The 16648-nt window shown below is 35.6% G+C and overlaps 1 protein-coding gene across 5 annotated transcripts in view; it reads left to right on the plus strand.

Moving 5' to 3' along the window:
- The window catches only part of SMARCAD1 (SWI/SNF-related, matrix-associated actin-dependent regulator of chromatin, subfamily a, containing DEAD/H box 1), a 69034-nt gene that overhangs the window by 21450 nt on the left and 30936 nt on the right, over window positions 1-16648 (plus strand). For 3 of the 5 annotated variants that reach the window (XM_059922422.1, XM_059922421.1, XM_059922424.1), the window contains 4 exons: window positions 1914-2085; window positions 5030-5096; window positions 9631-9734; window positions 15969-16070. In XM_059922422.1, coding sequence (XP_059778405.1) covers window positions 1914-2085; window positions 5030-5096; window positions 9631-9734; window positions 15969-16070 — 445 coding nt within the window. The remainder of the gene's footprint in view (window positions 1-1913; window positions 2086-5029; window positions 5097-9630; window positions 9735-15968; window positions 16071-16648) is intronic. The other 2 variants (XM_059922423.1, XM_059922425.1) reach the window with 1 other exon arrangement.

The raw sequence follows: 16648 nt of genomic DNA on the forward strand, positions 1-16648 counted from the left end.
ATCTTTAAAGCTTCAGTCATATAAGAAAATAAAATAATAGCTAATGAACACTTACATATACCACCTGCCTTTAACAATTTTTAATGTTTTCCCTTATTTCATTATTTCACTAATTATTATTATTAGCTGAAGTATTTTAAAGTAAATTAAGGATACCCCAACATTTCTTCCCTTAATACTTGCTGTACATCCCACTTCCAAAAAACAAGTACTGTTATCAGTGAACAGTTCTCTACATCATCTAATTCCCAGTTTATATTCAGATTTCATGTGTTTTGTAGCTAGTTTTTCAAACCAGAATCCAAATAAGGTACATTTGGATGTCATGACTCTTAACTATCTTTTGATCTTAAAATAGTCCACTCCCCATCTCTCCTCTTTTTTAAGGATTTTAACTTATTGAAGAGATCAAGTCTTTTAGACGAAATAGACTTTTCTGATTGTTTCTTCATGATGGTATTGAATTTATTCCTCTGTTATTTGTATTTCCTGTACATTGGGCATTAAGTCCAAGGCATGATAAGATTCATTGTCAACATGAAGACTTACTACATCAAGGGCACCTCAGTTTGTCCCATGGAATGGTGATGAATCTGATCGCTAGGTTAGGGTTGTGATGGTCAGAAGAGCCAGGACCTTTGAAGTGGTTTATCCAGTACAGGAATGGAAAAGGGTTCAAACCGGAAAGCTTTCATGTTCTCAGCGAGCTAAGACGCAGAATCAGTTAGGGAGCGTGAACGTAGTGAGGCAGAGTGAAAACTTAGAGATGAGTGCATAAGGAATGAAAAGGCTGGGTGTAATGGAAAGGGAGGTACATGTAATTGTCTTCAAATACTGATGGCCAGACAGAGTGTTAAAAGAAGAGATTTATTTTACCTTGTTACTTTAGAACGGTTTTTCAGAGCAAGGTTCAAGAAGTCAGCCTAGAGTCTTGTTAAAATACGTATTCCTCATCCTTCACAATCTGTTTTTATATGTTTTCAGAGGATTCTTAGGCATAACCGGTGCCCTAACAGGTTCAGTTGAACTAACATGAATAAAGTATAGAGAAGTTACTAAAATACAGGTCCTGGATATGTGTCTAAGAGAGCTGTCCAAAAATAGAATTAGCTGCATAGCAAAGTCTGCATTCTCTGGCACTAGGAATATACTTAACTATATTTCTTTCTTTGATTTTTATAACTTCTGCCCATTTGTTATACTTCTGCTTTTTGATCTTCAGAATGCTTACTGTGGTAGAAAATCACAATTTCAAAGTGAGATTTTTTTTTTTTGTTTGGAAATACACGAGTGAAATTTGGCTCACAATGTCTTTTATATAGGATAAACATATGAAGTGAAATGTAATGAGATTAAGTTAGTTGTTGTTGCACGAAGCCTTATATAAAATAAATGCTCCCCGTCTGTGGAAGAAGTGTTTTGTTCCTGGTAGACAGTCTGATACTGAATGGGGCCATTCCGATTTTAACACTTAGATTCTGATCACCTAGCTAGGATATGAAAATTCTTTTATCTTTGTACTAGTGTATGCTTCAGAATTTCTCAGGAGCAACATGACAACACTCATCTTTTATTCAGGGTACAGGTGAAAAAGTAGGAAAGAGAAAGTGGGTGTGCAATGGATGAGTATGGATCTTAACAAAATAAGTGCAGGTTTTTGCTGTTCTTTTCTATCCCAGCCCAGATAATTTGAGATATGTTCAAAGTATGCTGACTTTGGGAATGTAGATTTATATGCACAACTGTACTGAAAGGAAAAAAGTCGTTTCAATCTTTGACAGGTATAGATTGCATTTATTATTGAAAAGAACTGCAAATATACTGTATTTTATATATACACATATATACAATTATAATGAAATAACTTTAGTAATACATTAAAACACTTTTTTTCCCTCTGAAAATATTTTTAGTTCTGAGCCATCTGAAGATGAAGAGTCCCAAGGCCTTCCTGCCATGGCAGGTAGAAATAATAATGATATTTCAGAATTGGAAGACCTTTCGGAATTGGAAGACCTTAAAGATGCTAAACTTCAGACCTTGAAGGAACTTTTTCCGCAGAGAAGTGACAGTGATTTACTTAAGGTTATATACCCCTTTATAGTAATTGGTTATTATAGTTGTATTGATGATTAAAATGTCTCCTATATCCAGTGCTGTATTTAGTGGATAGTCATTTTTCTAAAGATATCTTATGTTTGAAGATAATTATTAACTTTAATATTTAATAAAGGCAAATGCCAGAGATTTACTTGTTGAGTCTTATAGTAGGTGAGGTTTATTCACCTATAAATAGTATAATCTGGGCTTCTCTGTATCTCACATAGGTTGTGAAGTTTTTTGTGTTTGAATGGTTCTGAAATGGGGACAACCTTCCTCCCGCCACCTCTCACTAGAAACTCAGAAATGTCAGGAGGCTTTTTTTCTTTTTTTCCCCGGAAATAACAAGGAGTTGTTGCTGTTCACATTTAGTGCGTGTGACCAGGGATGCTTAACGCCCTACAATACTGAGGCCAGTTCTGCATAACAGAAGAATTGCCTGCCAGTAGCACCCTTGCCGAGAAATATTGATTGAATTATAGAAACAAAATAAGTGGCTGTAGTTGGACTGTTATAGGTATCTATGGCTTATTATAAAAGGACATAAAAACTCACCATTCCATTAAGTTTTAGATAGAGAATAAACCTCTGAAGGTTAGTAAATAGTTTATCCCTAGCTCTGCCACTTGGTAATTGAATGATCTTCGGGGAATCATTTAATTATAGGTGCACAGTTTTTTCGCCTTTGTATTGATCATCACCACCACCCACCCACCCCCGACAATTCCCCTTCCCCAAGCTGAGGCGTAGGAGGTGCCGTATCTGTGTGGGCTTGGCAGGTAACTCTGAAGTGGTGGACACTGGCACATACCCTTTCTAAGAGGGGTAGCTGCTCCTTGGCTTCTGTAAGATACGACCATGTGAAATCAGTGACAGCCTGTTTTTATCAGATAGTTCAGATTTTCAAATAAAGTGAAAGGGCTGGATTTTTATTTGGTGTTGATCATCAATTTAACAGCTTTATTGAGATAACAGTTTACATGCCGTAAAGATCACCTGTTTAAAGTGTATAATTTATTGGGTTTTAGTATATTTACAAAGTTGTGCAACCATCACCATAATCTAATTTTAGAACATTTTAATCATTCCAGAAAGAAACCTACCCATTAGCAGTCACTCTCCATTTCCCTCCCCCAGTCCTAGACAACCACTGATTTCTGTCTTTATAGATTTGCCTATTCTGGACATTTCATATAAGTGGGAACATAGAATGTGTGATCTTTTATGACTGACTTCTTGCACTTAGTGTAAGGTTTTGAGGTTCTTTCTTGTTGTATCGGTACTTCATTCCTTTTTATGGTAACTAAAGAAAGACAAAACCAAAAATACCATTCAGGTCAAGCAAAGCATGTCTGAACCAAAAATGGTCCTAGGCCTGCTAGTTTGAACTCTTTAAGTGTAGATTATATTATTCCTTTGTTCTCTGGTATATTTAATATGAATCTTTATTTCCCAGATCATTTTGATACCTTCTTACTGTTAGCTAAATGAAACTTTAATGGTATCTTGGGTCTACATTTTCCCCTTCTAGTAGCATAATTTGCCTCCCAATGGGGTTTTTTCCTAGAAAAAGAAGGAACGGATGTAGCCACTAGTAGCAACACTTAAAAGTGTTGGAAAGAACTTTCAGCAGAATAAACATGATGGAGTAGTAAAATATTCAACATAAAGAAACAAATCTCAGTTTAAAAATACTTTAGCTTGATTGCCAGTTTTTCAGGTAGTTCAAGGGGATTTATTTCCTATAGAAACATTTATCTCTAATTTTATAATTACAGTGGAAAAATAGGATTGATATCAATAAATGAACTTTGTATGTATATTTCAGTAGTATCTGAAATTTTGGGAATTTAGCCTATCACTTGCTCAAAACAGCACTCTCTTGAAATAATCTGGATTTCAGGTGATCTCCCATCATTTCAAAAGATTTAAAGGTGACATAGGTTACTCTACAAAGGCTTTTAGACCCACATAAAATAATTCAAGAAGTTATAAAATATAAATTTAGTCCTAGGCTTGATAAGAATATGCTTTGACTGTTTTGAAAATGAGGAGGGGCTTACAGGATATCTGAGGATCCAAGATGAGGAAAACTAGTATAGAAAAGAGCATTATCAATTTGTTTTGAGGCTATTTAATTTAATACAAAAATAGCTTATTTTAAAAAGTGAGATCTTTTTAAAACAAGTAGCTCATTGGAAATACAGGAAACTATAGCAAGAGAAAAATATGGGATATTTAGTTTTTTCTGAAATCCAAAATGTTACAGAACAGTATAAAAAGTATTTTGAAACTGTTAATTATGTAAGCCATATATTACTATGTTCTTGAACAAATTCAAGCAATTTAATTTAGAGCAATTTAGAAATAGAGCAAATTTCAAGAGTCCTTTATCCCACTCAAGAAGTATTAGATTTAAAAAAAATTATGCCAGAATTGTGGTTTATTTTAAATGTCTGTCAGTGTCTCTCTCTCTCTCTCCCTCCTTCCCTCCCTCTCCTCCCTCTCCTTCCCTTTCTCTCTCTCCCTCCCTCTCTGTCTCTCAGACACACACACACACACACACACACACACACACACACTGCCTGGACTCACTCATAGGTAGGAAGTTTTTGAGACTTTAGTGCACAGCCTTGCAATTAAAATAACAAAACCTTGAATACACTGTACATAGACTATGTTTTATTTTTTGCTTTAAAGTGGTGTTAAGTAAATCTAATACATTTTAAGGTACACTTAGGTAAGACTTTTTAGATAAACCAGATTTTCTGAAAATTTATCATAGGATTTAATGAACTTAAGCTAATATGTATGTATATTTCTCCACTTTGTGTATATTTAATATATTCGTTCTTCAATATTTGGTAACTTTGTGAAATAATTCTTAAAGTATTATTTTTAAAACATTAATCTTTTCTCATTTTGTTAGTTAATTGAATCAACCAGCACTATGGATGGAGCAATTGCTGCTGCCTTGCTGATGTTTGGTGATGCAGGTATGCCTGACTTAGTTTCACCCCATGCTGACTTAACTAGTTACATAATAAATATCTTCTCATTTTAATATTACTCTTTAATTTACCAAGCTCCTTCATGAATTCTTATAGGAACCTTAGGAGGTATTAACAGCTTCAGGGTTTTTAGGTGAAAATTGTGAAGATTAAGAAGGTTTAAAAAAAAAAAAAAAAAGGTTAAGGGAATTACCTGAGGTCATACAGCTACTTGGGAACTGAATTTTCTAGGTTGATTTTTTTTCCCCAAAAAAGGGAAGGGGGCAGTTTTTTCATTGGTAATTTTGCTTGTTCTCTACAGATCAAATCTCATATCAGTGAAGTTTTGCGAGGTATGTGTTCTTTCTTAAGTGTCCTTTCAATTGCATTATAGTTTTATTTACATAAATCTGAGTCAAGAACATAATGTCTTAAGGAACGTCCTAGCTGGTAATCAGCATTCCTACATTTAGTAAATATTTACTCTGTAATCCAGGCTTAGAATACAAAAATAAATACATTTAAAGGAGCTTGCATTATTAAAAACACCTCCAGTTTTTTTTTAGTAAATGCTATCTAGATTTTTTATTTTTTGTACATACCAAACAAGTAAAAATAACCTATAATCTCACTACCAAATAAAGTATTTAAGGAATGAAAGCAAACCTACACACTATTATACAACACACACACACATTAGATTACAAAATATGATTATAGTATTGGTTTGCATTTTGAGAAAAATCATTTGATGATTTACCATGGATAACTTGTCAGTGCAATCAGATTTATCTAATGAAAAAATGCCTCCATAACATTCCTCTGTAACTACCCATAGGATTAGTTTATTAACTGTTTCTGTTAATTAGCATTTATGGTTACATTATTTCATTAACTATAGTACAAAAGTAAATAGCCTTGTAAGTAAATCTTTATGTTATTATTTCTGTAGGCTAAACTTCAAACTAGGATGCTGAATCAAAGGGTATGCACATTTTAAAATTGAACATGCACTTCAGTGTTAATTTTAAAAGTTCTGCCAATTTATGCGTCCATCGACAGTGTGAATGGGCGCCCGTTTTCCTAAGTGGGTAGTTATACAAAAATAGAAAACACCATAATGTGTTCTCATGGGCCCATCATCTTTCTTCAACAATTATCTACCTCATATTTACCCCCCTAAATGGATTGTATTGGAGTGGATCCAAAGATGATGATATTTTATCCACATGATCTCTCATTCATAACCAAATCTTACAATTCTTCCTTTTCCTTTACTTACTAGCTGTATAACCTTGGGCAGTGTTGCCTAACTTTTCTGTCTGTCTCCATTGCAGGAAAATAGTATGATAATAGTATCAAACTCTTAGATTGTTAGGAAGAAGTGATAAAGTTATTGTAAATTTCTTATAGTGTGTAGCACATAGTAAGTACATAGTACATGTTAGCATTGCTTTGTTCTTAAGGGCCATCTGATAATAGGAAATGGTACAGGAGAAGGTTGAGTGTGTCTTCATTACAGTATCCCTACTGTAAAAGTTCCTGAAAAATGGTAGGCTCAGTTAACATTTGTTGAGTTGCTAAATGGTTTGGGGCATTTTACATATTCTTTCTTGTCTTCATAATATCTCAGTATTCCAGAATCTTTCCAATGAAAAATTTGTTGAATAACTTTATTCCACAGCAGTGTCTAATCTTTTTTCTCTTGAGCAATTTATATCAATCCACTTTATTCATTAATTTAACAGATATTTATTGTGCACCTACTACTGGAAGCCAGATGCTATTTTAGGCACTGAGGGTACCTGCCAAAACAAAATGGACAAAACCTCTGCCCTCATGGAGCTTACAGTCCTTATTAAGTTTGAACTTTAGCTGAGTTTTTTTTATTCTCATTCTTATTACTAGACTTTGATATAGTTTCTTTTTTTTTTTAAGTGTTAAGTGGCAAATTACAAGGAAAGAAAAAATCAGGTTTTTCTTGTTTTTTTTTAAGTAAACTTCCATGCTTCCTCTTAGAATGGACAGGATAGTCATGTATCAGTCATCCTTATCTTTAGAATAGTACACTTTTGAGGTAATGTATAGAATGACAGCTTTGTCTCACCGACAAAAGGCCTGTAAGACACCTTGGACAGTTCCACAAATCTTGATGTTGGACATTGGTTTTACCACAAATTACAATCTTTTATAGACAGTATCATCCTGCATGTTAAACAGTAAGGGTATCTTTTTTGCATCGCCTTCTGAAAGTTTTCATTTATGAATACTAAGTTATAAAAACAAAAATGTGTATCTGAAGTTTTACCCTGCTTTAAAAGGTAAAAATATGAATTTACTGACGTTGTCAGGAGTCTAGCTATTTCTTCCATTTCTCTATATATGTATAAGAGTAGGCAAAACATTTTTATGTGACTATCCTGTTATTTTTGCTGTTTTGTAACCTTTTTTATATCTAAAAGTCTACTCAGTTCTTTATAACAGTGTATCCTGACTTGTCTAATAGCTTATTAATGGGCACTTAGATACTTAGTTTAAAATTTTTATGTATGCCTAAGCAAACATTCTCCATCAGTTTTGTAACTAAATTCCTAGAAAAAGAATTGTTGGACTGAAAGAAACACACATCTAAAATTCTGAGATGTATTATTTAGACTACCTTCCAGAAAGACTGTAAAAATTTATAATGTTTAAAAGTGGCTGTTTGCCCACAGTCTGCTACAACTGTCCTTTTAATCTCAGGATGAAAAAAAAAGGGTTACTTTATTTTACCTGTCTTTAGTTATTAATGAGGTTGACCATCTTTTCTCTTTTTTTTTTCCTGTTGAACTGCCTGTTTGTGTTCTTTGTTCATATTTTCTTTTTGCAGCTTCATGTTTTACTTTTTATTTTTAAATATTGAATTTAAGTAAAATATATTTTTATTTGGGGTGTGAGGTACATGTCTAACCTACTTTCTTTCTTCCTGAAATTGATGATGGGTGCACCCCAAAAAAGATGGAAATGTATGAGACACGTAATTGGGAAGTGGTATTTAACATAGAATATTAACCTGTTTTCTTTACATATATGCACAATTTTTGGTTAATAATTATAAATAAATTTATATGTAGGTAACTAAGCATTGTGTGTTCTTATGTAACCTTTTGTACTAAATTTTTAGTTATGTGTTTTCTCCCACATACATTTGCAGATTTATGCCTGTAGCCATTTTACATACGTGTAAAAATTTGATGCCATAATATTAACCACAGAAAGATACATAAACAGATAATTAGGGCTGAAGAATTCTTTATCGACCAAGAAAAAGCTTTTGTTCTTTTTGAGAAAGGATTAAACATGTCTAGGTGACCTGGCATAAATCACCTAGTTTGAAGCTTTTTTTCAGACTTTGAATATTAGAATATTACTAATGGTATTCACTTAACCCCAGCATATATAGATGATAGAGTGGTGGTTATATTTTCTCCTTTTTAAAGTGGATGCTGGCAGTTAGTTGGCATATGCAGAATGCACATTTACTTTATGAAATAAAGGGGGAAAAAATTTAAGCATGCATACTTAAAGCATGTAATTACTATACATTGAAATGTTGATGGCATTCAATTTTGTTATAGCCATATTATGAAATTTTCATGCTTACAGCTTAAAAGCTGTCATGTCTGTATTTATTTTGAATATTATATTTTTACAAGTTCTATTTCTAACTGCATAGTTAGGGTACTGATATAATTAATACTGAAATATTAAACCTCTGAGCTTTCAGCAAATGCTTTCATACTAGCGCTTCAGTATGTCTCTGGAATTCGCTCTCTGAAAGCAAAGGTACTGAAGAAGTATATGAATGTATACAAAGTAAAAAATACGCAACATAGCTTCTCCAGATCATGTAGATTGAGTTCTTCTCTCAGTCATAACAGAATGTGCAGATTTCCTATTACTGTCATACAGCACTCTCTTGTGTTATACTTTCTTGTTTTTAGGTTAAGAGCATTAATCGCTTGAGCTCTCTGTATCTCAGTTCCTCCTAATTTGTAAAATGAGTATATACTTACTTTGTAGGTTTGTTGTGGAAAATAAATGAAACAGCAGTTTATAAAAGCCCCCTGCAAAGCCTGGTACATAGTAGACACTTAATTATTGACAATTATCTGATGCTATTCAGATAAGCTGATGGGCTCAATTTTTTTTTTCACTACTGAACATTCAGGCATTGGGGAGAACCTCTTCTTCCTACTATAGAATTACTTTCAATTTAAAGATATGTATTTTTAGCATTAAATAATGTGATGGTTTACAAATAAGTACATTTTTACAGTGATTTCTACTTCTGAAAGACTGAAAAGAGGCCCTGTTTATTTTTCCTTCAATTCAGTTAACATTTATTGAATGTATGTCATATGTAGAAGAAATAACATTGGGCCTGATGTCAAGAGAACTGTCTACAAGTATATTCATTATAATAACATTTTTGCGTTTGTTTTGCATTAATGATTCTTATAATATCTGTGCAAACTTTGAATGTCCTTCTCTGTTTTAGAAGGTGGTGGACCCAGGAAAAGAAAATTATCTTCTTCTTCAGAGCCATTTGAGGAAGATGAATTTAATGATGATCAATCTATGAAAAAGAAGAGATTGGATCAAGTGAGTTACATTTGAATTGCAACATCAAAATTAGTTGCTTAAGCACAGAATTTGTTGAGTCTGTGGACATACTAAAAATGCACCTCAGTGAATCAGTCTTCTCTCTTACAACTAAGAAAATTTATGGTTGCATCTCATTTGTGACTGATTTTGCTTTCTTTTTAATTTATCCAGTATTAATTGCTTATCTCTGAGTTATAAAATTAACTTAAAAAAATATTCTAGTGGTGTGGTAAAGTACCTTTTGGGGAAAATATACTTTAAATTCTATTTCATAAAATTTGATAGATACATATGGTTGAACAACACTTATGTAAAACAGCTGTTACCAGTACCAGCACCATTTCATACTCCTCAGTGACAACTACTTACAATTCTTATAGTTGACTCCTTTTTTTTTTTTAATTGATTTTTTTGGCCGTGTTGGGTCTTGGTTTCTGTGCGAGGGCTTTCTCTAGTTGCGGCAAGGGGGGGCCACTCCTCATCGCGGTGCGCGGGCCTCTCACCATGGCGGCCTCTCTTGTTGCGGAGCACAGGCTCCAGACGCGCAGGCTCAGCAGTTGTGGCTCACGGGCCCAGCCGCTCCGCGGCACGTGGGATCCTCCCAGACCAGGGCCCGAACCCGTGTCCCCTGCATTGGCAGGCAGATTCTCAACCACTGCGCCACCCAGGAAGCCCCTAGTTGACTCCTTTGATACTTAACTGCTTATCTAAAAATAATAGTGGTTATGCTTTTACTGTGTTATTCTAGTTTTCCATTGACTTTTACTTTATGGAGTAGATCTACCAAGAGGCCCCCTAATGAATCTAGACGTAGTCCTCCCTGCCTGCATCCATGACCGCACAGTTTCTTTTTGGTAATCAGAATCAAACTCCGTCACCCCAGCTAGCACAGTCACCTCCGCCTTTGCCTGTGATTTAGTGATGCATGAAGCCCTAAATAGCAGATGGCAGTCTGTACCCTAATTTAATGGGATAGTTGTTGTGTCCCTCCACAGAAGTATTCTTGCCTTGAGGACTCATAACGATAGGAAGTAAAAATTCTGTGAGTTTTAGGTGTGAGGAACAACTGGTCTTGTCCTGTTGATCTGTGTGCACAGACTTAGTCCGTGTTGCTGTGGCCGTTTGTTTATAGACACATTGAGCAGGCATCCAAGTGCGTCCAAGCATGCATCCACAGTCTTATTTTGGTGTTCAAAGAATGAATCATCTTGTCCACGTGATTATTAAAAACTCCTATGCAATAGATACGTTTGCCGAACATTCACATGGCATGCTCTTACCCTTACATTCTGTTCTCAGAAAAACTTCTACATCCAACAGTGTACCTCTTCCCCGATCTTCCACTCTTGTTCTTCTCCTTGGCTGTTGTCCATGGTATATCATTGATCTGTACCTCTAACCATCTTTTCTGTACAAGATGGACAGTAAGTTGTACTGCCTGAAGTTGTGTACAGTGCTGCCGTCTTAAATGGGATGATATTGTAAGCAGTTGTTCACATTCAGCTGGTTCTAACAGTTATGTAAACTCTGTAAAACAAGTTCAGGATTTTTCTCCCACTTTATCTGATCATAAAGAATTCTGCAAAGTGCAGTAGATATTGGTTGAAGGAGGCTTTTTTTCTTTTGCCTCCAAAAACCACCTCATACAGTCTCTTGGTAAAAATGTGTTAGCAGCATTTATGGCTTACTATTTAAAGTGAACATTTAAGATACTAATTACTGTCATTGAAGGTGAGAATGCAGATATGGTTATAGAATTTTGGAAGAGATTTAACATTGGAGCGGCCATTGCCACCATTTTAGAAGCCTGGAGTGATGTAACAAAAGGGTGTTTGCATTATGTATCGTGGAAAATTTTTCTTGACTTGATTTGTGATTTTGAAGAACTTGAACCTTCAGAGAAATTTTTTAAAATTCAGAACAAGCTGTTGGTTTAGGAAAACAGGTTGGATTTGAGGAGATAGAAAATGAAGATGTTGAAGAGCTAGAGTCCCACCCTGATGACCTAACCACAGAAGACTTAGAACAATTTGCTGCTGACGGCCATGTGGATGCAGACGATGATGGTGACAGTGACAGTGAAAATCAAAAGTTTACACCATGACAGATTAACAGTAATGTTATCAAGTGTTTTAAATGTTGTGGAAAACAGTTTTGCTGTTTACTCCAGCCTTGCCTTTACTGAAGAGAATGGCTTTAATGCCGAACATAGTAGGGGAGGTGTTCGTGGCATCCAGTTGAATCTTGAACCTAACAGGCAGCTTTATTTGTTTTATTTTTTTTCTTAAATGTATATATTTTTAAATTTATTTTATCTATTCTTTTTTTTTTTTTGGCTGCGTTGGGTCTTCATTGCTGCACGTGGGCTTTCTCTAGTCGAGGCGAGCTGGGAGCTGCACTCTTCATTGCAGTGCGCAGGCTTCTCATTGCGGTGTCTTCTCTTGTTGCAGTTGCAGAGCACGGGCTATAGGCGCGCAGGCTTCAATAGTTGTGGCACGTGGGCTCAGTAGTTGCAGCGCACGGGCTTAGTTGCTCCACAGCATGTGGGATCTTCCTGGACCAGGGCTTGAACCCGTGTCCCCTGCATTGGCAGGCGATTCTTAACCACTGTGCCACCGGGGAAGCCCCAGGCAGCTTTAATATGAGAGGAGGAGGCTAGCAAAGTTAGCAGAAATTTATTGATTTTATTTATTTGTTTATTTTTAACTTAATATTTATATTTTCAGCCATACAGCAGAGATAGCACAAGGACAGTGAGTCACGCCTTTCCATAGCTGTTCATTTTCAAATAACCATTCATCTGCCATTTCATAGTAACTCATAAGCTACAACTCTTCCAATGTTAACATCCCCAAGCAAACTTGAGTTCATATTTATTGTAGTATTTACGTATTTCTTAACCATTTAATGTGTAAAATTATGCTACCCTTCTTTTAATGTTTCTTCCTTTTTTAAATGTGTCACTAATGAAGTTTTTGAATGTTATACCTCTAACACAATTTTTCTCAAACACGGTAGCTTTTATTTTCATGATTTTGCACATGCAATAATTTTTGGAAATGGATGTGTCATGTTATAGCGGAACAATTTGTAGTGGTCAGCAGAAGAGGACATGACCTTTCTTTGAAGCCATAGGGTCTCTGCCATGATTTTCCTGTTGGGGATTTCCAGAGACTTCAATACAACATCCTTATGAGCCACAGATTCTTTGGGAATCACTGCATTTACTTGCTGGTCACAAAACCCAAGTGGCGAAGGACCTTGCACCGCACCCTGGACCTGCTACAGAGCCTTGTCTTAATCTGGGCCCCATTCCTGACAGACTTAAGGGCGCTTCATAAAGCGATCAGAGCGGCACACACTGTACTGAAGTATACATTGCCTCCAGGATCCAGAGAGGCCCGCCGAAGTGTTGCGCCTCTCTCTCAGAGGCACCAGTGCCAGCCATTTGTCTTTTTTTTTTTTTTTTTTTTTTCCAGAGTGGAATTTGCAGCATGCTCCAGATTGGACCCCTGTATAATTCATGAAAGTGGTGGGCCCAGGATTTGAGGGTGGTTATTTTCTACTCTAGCATGCATGTTTCTTACTAAGGCCATCTAAAAATAGCCACTGCTTCCTGCTTCTCAAGTCCAATCTGTGTGACGTCTTCAGTATAGAGGATCAAAGTGATATACTGTGGACTGTGCAGAACTATCAGAGTCCTTGAGTACTGTTTTATGAAAGAGAGATGGAGATTTACCATAGCTCTGAAAACAGTGAAGGTGTGTCCATCGCTGACCCTGCCCAGACAAAAGCAGATTGCTTCTGCTAGTCTTTTCTAATTACTGCTAGAGTAATAGTCTCGTAGTTATATTGATTTTCTCTAGTAAAAATAGCAGCTGGTATAGCAGCTACCGGTTGGGGTTGTCACCTGTTTGTTTATGATAATCTAAACTGATTCTCTGTGACCCATTCAGCTTCTGTATAGGCCATGGAGGCACATTACCCTGGGATCTGGGATGGTGGCGTCAGTCTCTGCAGTCACCTCAGAAATACGGTGTTGCTGCTGCTTCTTCAGAGGGACAATGCTAGTAGTGCCTTAGATTTGGTATTTTCTACAATTATGGCCCTAAATCCATGGGTCAAGGAGCTAATGTGGGATTTCTGGCAGTGACAAATTTGTCAGTTGCAACTCTGCATTCTGAAACCAGAAAAATAACCACAGGATTGATTCATAACCCCTGGACCCACTAAGACGATTTGAGCCCAAAGGTTGTGTATCACCTGGCTTCTGTAGAGCTCAGGCATAACCACTGGACCGCATAGGTATCTTCAGTCACCAGGTATTAGCAGAGCTGATAGAAGTGTGGGGTCCGCGAGCGAAGAGCAGATCGGTACACGACCTACTGAGTGTTTAATTTGTGCTGCCACATATTTAATTCCCAAAAGATATTTACTGTTTTCCAAATATTTTAACTTTTTTTCTTCAGGTGAGATTCACATAGCATAAAATTAACCATTAAAAAACTTCAGCGGCATTTAGTACATTCACGGTGTTGCACGACTACCACTCCTGTCTAGTCCCAAAACATTTTTATCACCCAGTAATAGCATGCTGTATTTTTTAAGCAGTTTCTCCCCATTCTCTTCTCCCCCTAGCCCCTGCCAACCACCAGTCAGTTTTTTGTCTCTGGATTTACCGATTCTGAGTATTTCATATAAATGTAATCATAAAATATATGACCTTTTGTGTCTAGCTTCTGTCACTTAGCTTGATATTTTTGAGGTTCATCCATGTTGTAGCATGTGTCAGTACTTCATTCCTTTTTTTAGGGCTGAATAATATTCAATTTTATGTGCATACTACAATTTGTGTATTCATCCTTTGATGGTGTTTGACTCATTTCAAATCATGAACGTGCTGTGTGAACTACTAAAGTTTAGGAAACGCTTAGGTAATGGAGGAACACTGACCTAGGGTTAGACGCCTAAGTTTCTATTTGTACCTCAGCTGGTGATTATCCAGCTGTGACCTTTAAAAGGATTGTTCTTCGAGTTTCAGTGTCTTCATCTGCAAAGCGAGGATGGCGGTATGAATTTTTGATGGCTTTGAAATGCTTTCTCCAAATATTAATGTTTTATTATTCCCCTGCTCAAAATCCTCTTGCTTTCTGAATAAAGACTGACCTCAGTTTGGCACTCCAGACCTTTAAGCAATATTAGCACTGGTTTAATTTTTCAGCTTTATAGCATATCCATGGTCTTTGTGGTCCAGCCCACACAGGCCACTTAACTATTACAAAAACACATCTAGTTTTCTTCTTCCTACTCCTAACTTCCATACCATCTTATGTCTCTGTCGTGTGGAACTTCATCTTACTCCTGTGTGCAAGAAAGGTATCGCTCACAATTTAGATATTTCTCTCTTAGTGAAAGAAAAAAATAGTATTGTTGTTGGATAAGAAAGGAGGTAAAAGAGAAAGTATGAAACCGTGCTTTTCTCTCTCATGTTTGTATAGCATGTGGTACAGTTCTTAGCAAAGTAGATAAATGCTTTTAGATTGACTAAAATGCAAGATTTTTCTTATATATGAACCCAAGGAATCTTTTTTTGTTTAAATGTGGAATTTTAACCAGTTTCTTCAAATGAAGTTAAGTGACAGAGGAAAGAGATAGTGTGTATGAGTAGCCACAGTTATTCCCAAATTAATGTTTAATTTATATATTATTTAGTTTTGTATACGTTTCTTTGTCATTGTGTCACTTTTGTGACTGAGCAGTTAATATTTAAACCATTCAAGAGTGAAGTAAAAGTAAACTTCTTTTCTCTCAGTATTTGAAATTTGTAGAGGATATGAAATTGTCGGCATGAATGTGGTGGTTTGGTTTGGTTGGGTTGGGTTGGGTTTTTGCCATTGGCTTGGAGAGACTTCTGTATACCTGAGTTATTTCAGGTTAGTTTGAGGATCATTCTAGTTATTTTAGCAGATTTAGCTCATTTTGAGCATCGTATGAGTGAAGTGTGAGTTATTGGATATGTAGTCAAGGTCTTTTGAGTGATCTTAAACCAGTGATATTTTTTATCCTTAAGATATAAATTTGTCAATTTTCGCATGAACAAAAAGAAACATTTTTGGATTCTTGATCGAGTGTGAAAACTTCCAAATCAAGTCAAAATACAAATGTGATTGTCTTAAGACTGTTGTTATTGATGATATCTTAAATTGGTTCTCTTTTTTACCTCCCCATTAGGGAGAGGAATCAAATGAGTCTGCAGAATCTAGCAGTAATTGGGAAAAACAGGAAAGTATTGTGTTGAAATTGCAAAAGGAATTTCCCAATTTTGATAAAGAGGTGAGTAGTCATGTGCAGAAATTTAATCAGTATGTACTAAATGTTTTGTATTACAAAATAGTCTATTGAGGTCAACCATGTGAAAAGCTTAGGGTGAGTTTTGCACTTTTCTGATTAAATATTCTTATTTATCAATATTATAAGATATCTTTGTACTGCTAGTTTACATTGTTTATTTACCTTATTTGCTAACTATAGTATCAGCATTATAACGGTAACATCATATAATCATAACAAACATAACTGTAGTAACAACTGTCATCTCATATAAAATGCAGATCCTCTACAAAGCCATCTATAATCCCAAGTCACTTGTTTTAGCTTTCTTAGTATGCTCATCCTTTAAATTTTTCATGAAGAATTTTAAAGTGTAATACTATATTTCAGTGTCTTAATAAGCTTTGGTGTATTTGCTAAGTAGTAAAAATACTTTCAGAGTCAGTAAAGACCCATGCCAAGCATGCCAGTGCTAAAAGTGCCTGTGTTTAATCACCTTATTGTACTTGAAAACACATTATTTGTTTAACATTGGGACTACATTTACACTTGTATTGATTTATTCAGGTATATGTACAGGT

The sequence above is a fragment of the Balaenoptera ricei genome, chromosome 5 (assembly GCF_028023285.1).
Source record: "Balaenoptera ricei isolate mBalRic1 chromosome 5, mBalRic1.hap2, whole genome shotgun sequence".
Classification (NCBI taxonomy): Eukaryota; Metazoa; Chordata; class Mammalia; order Artiodactyla; family Balaenopteridae; genus Balaenoptera; species Balaenoptera ricei.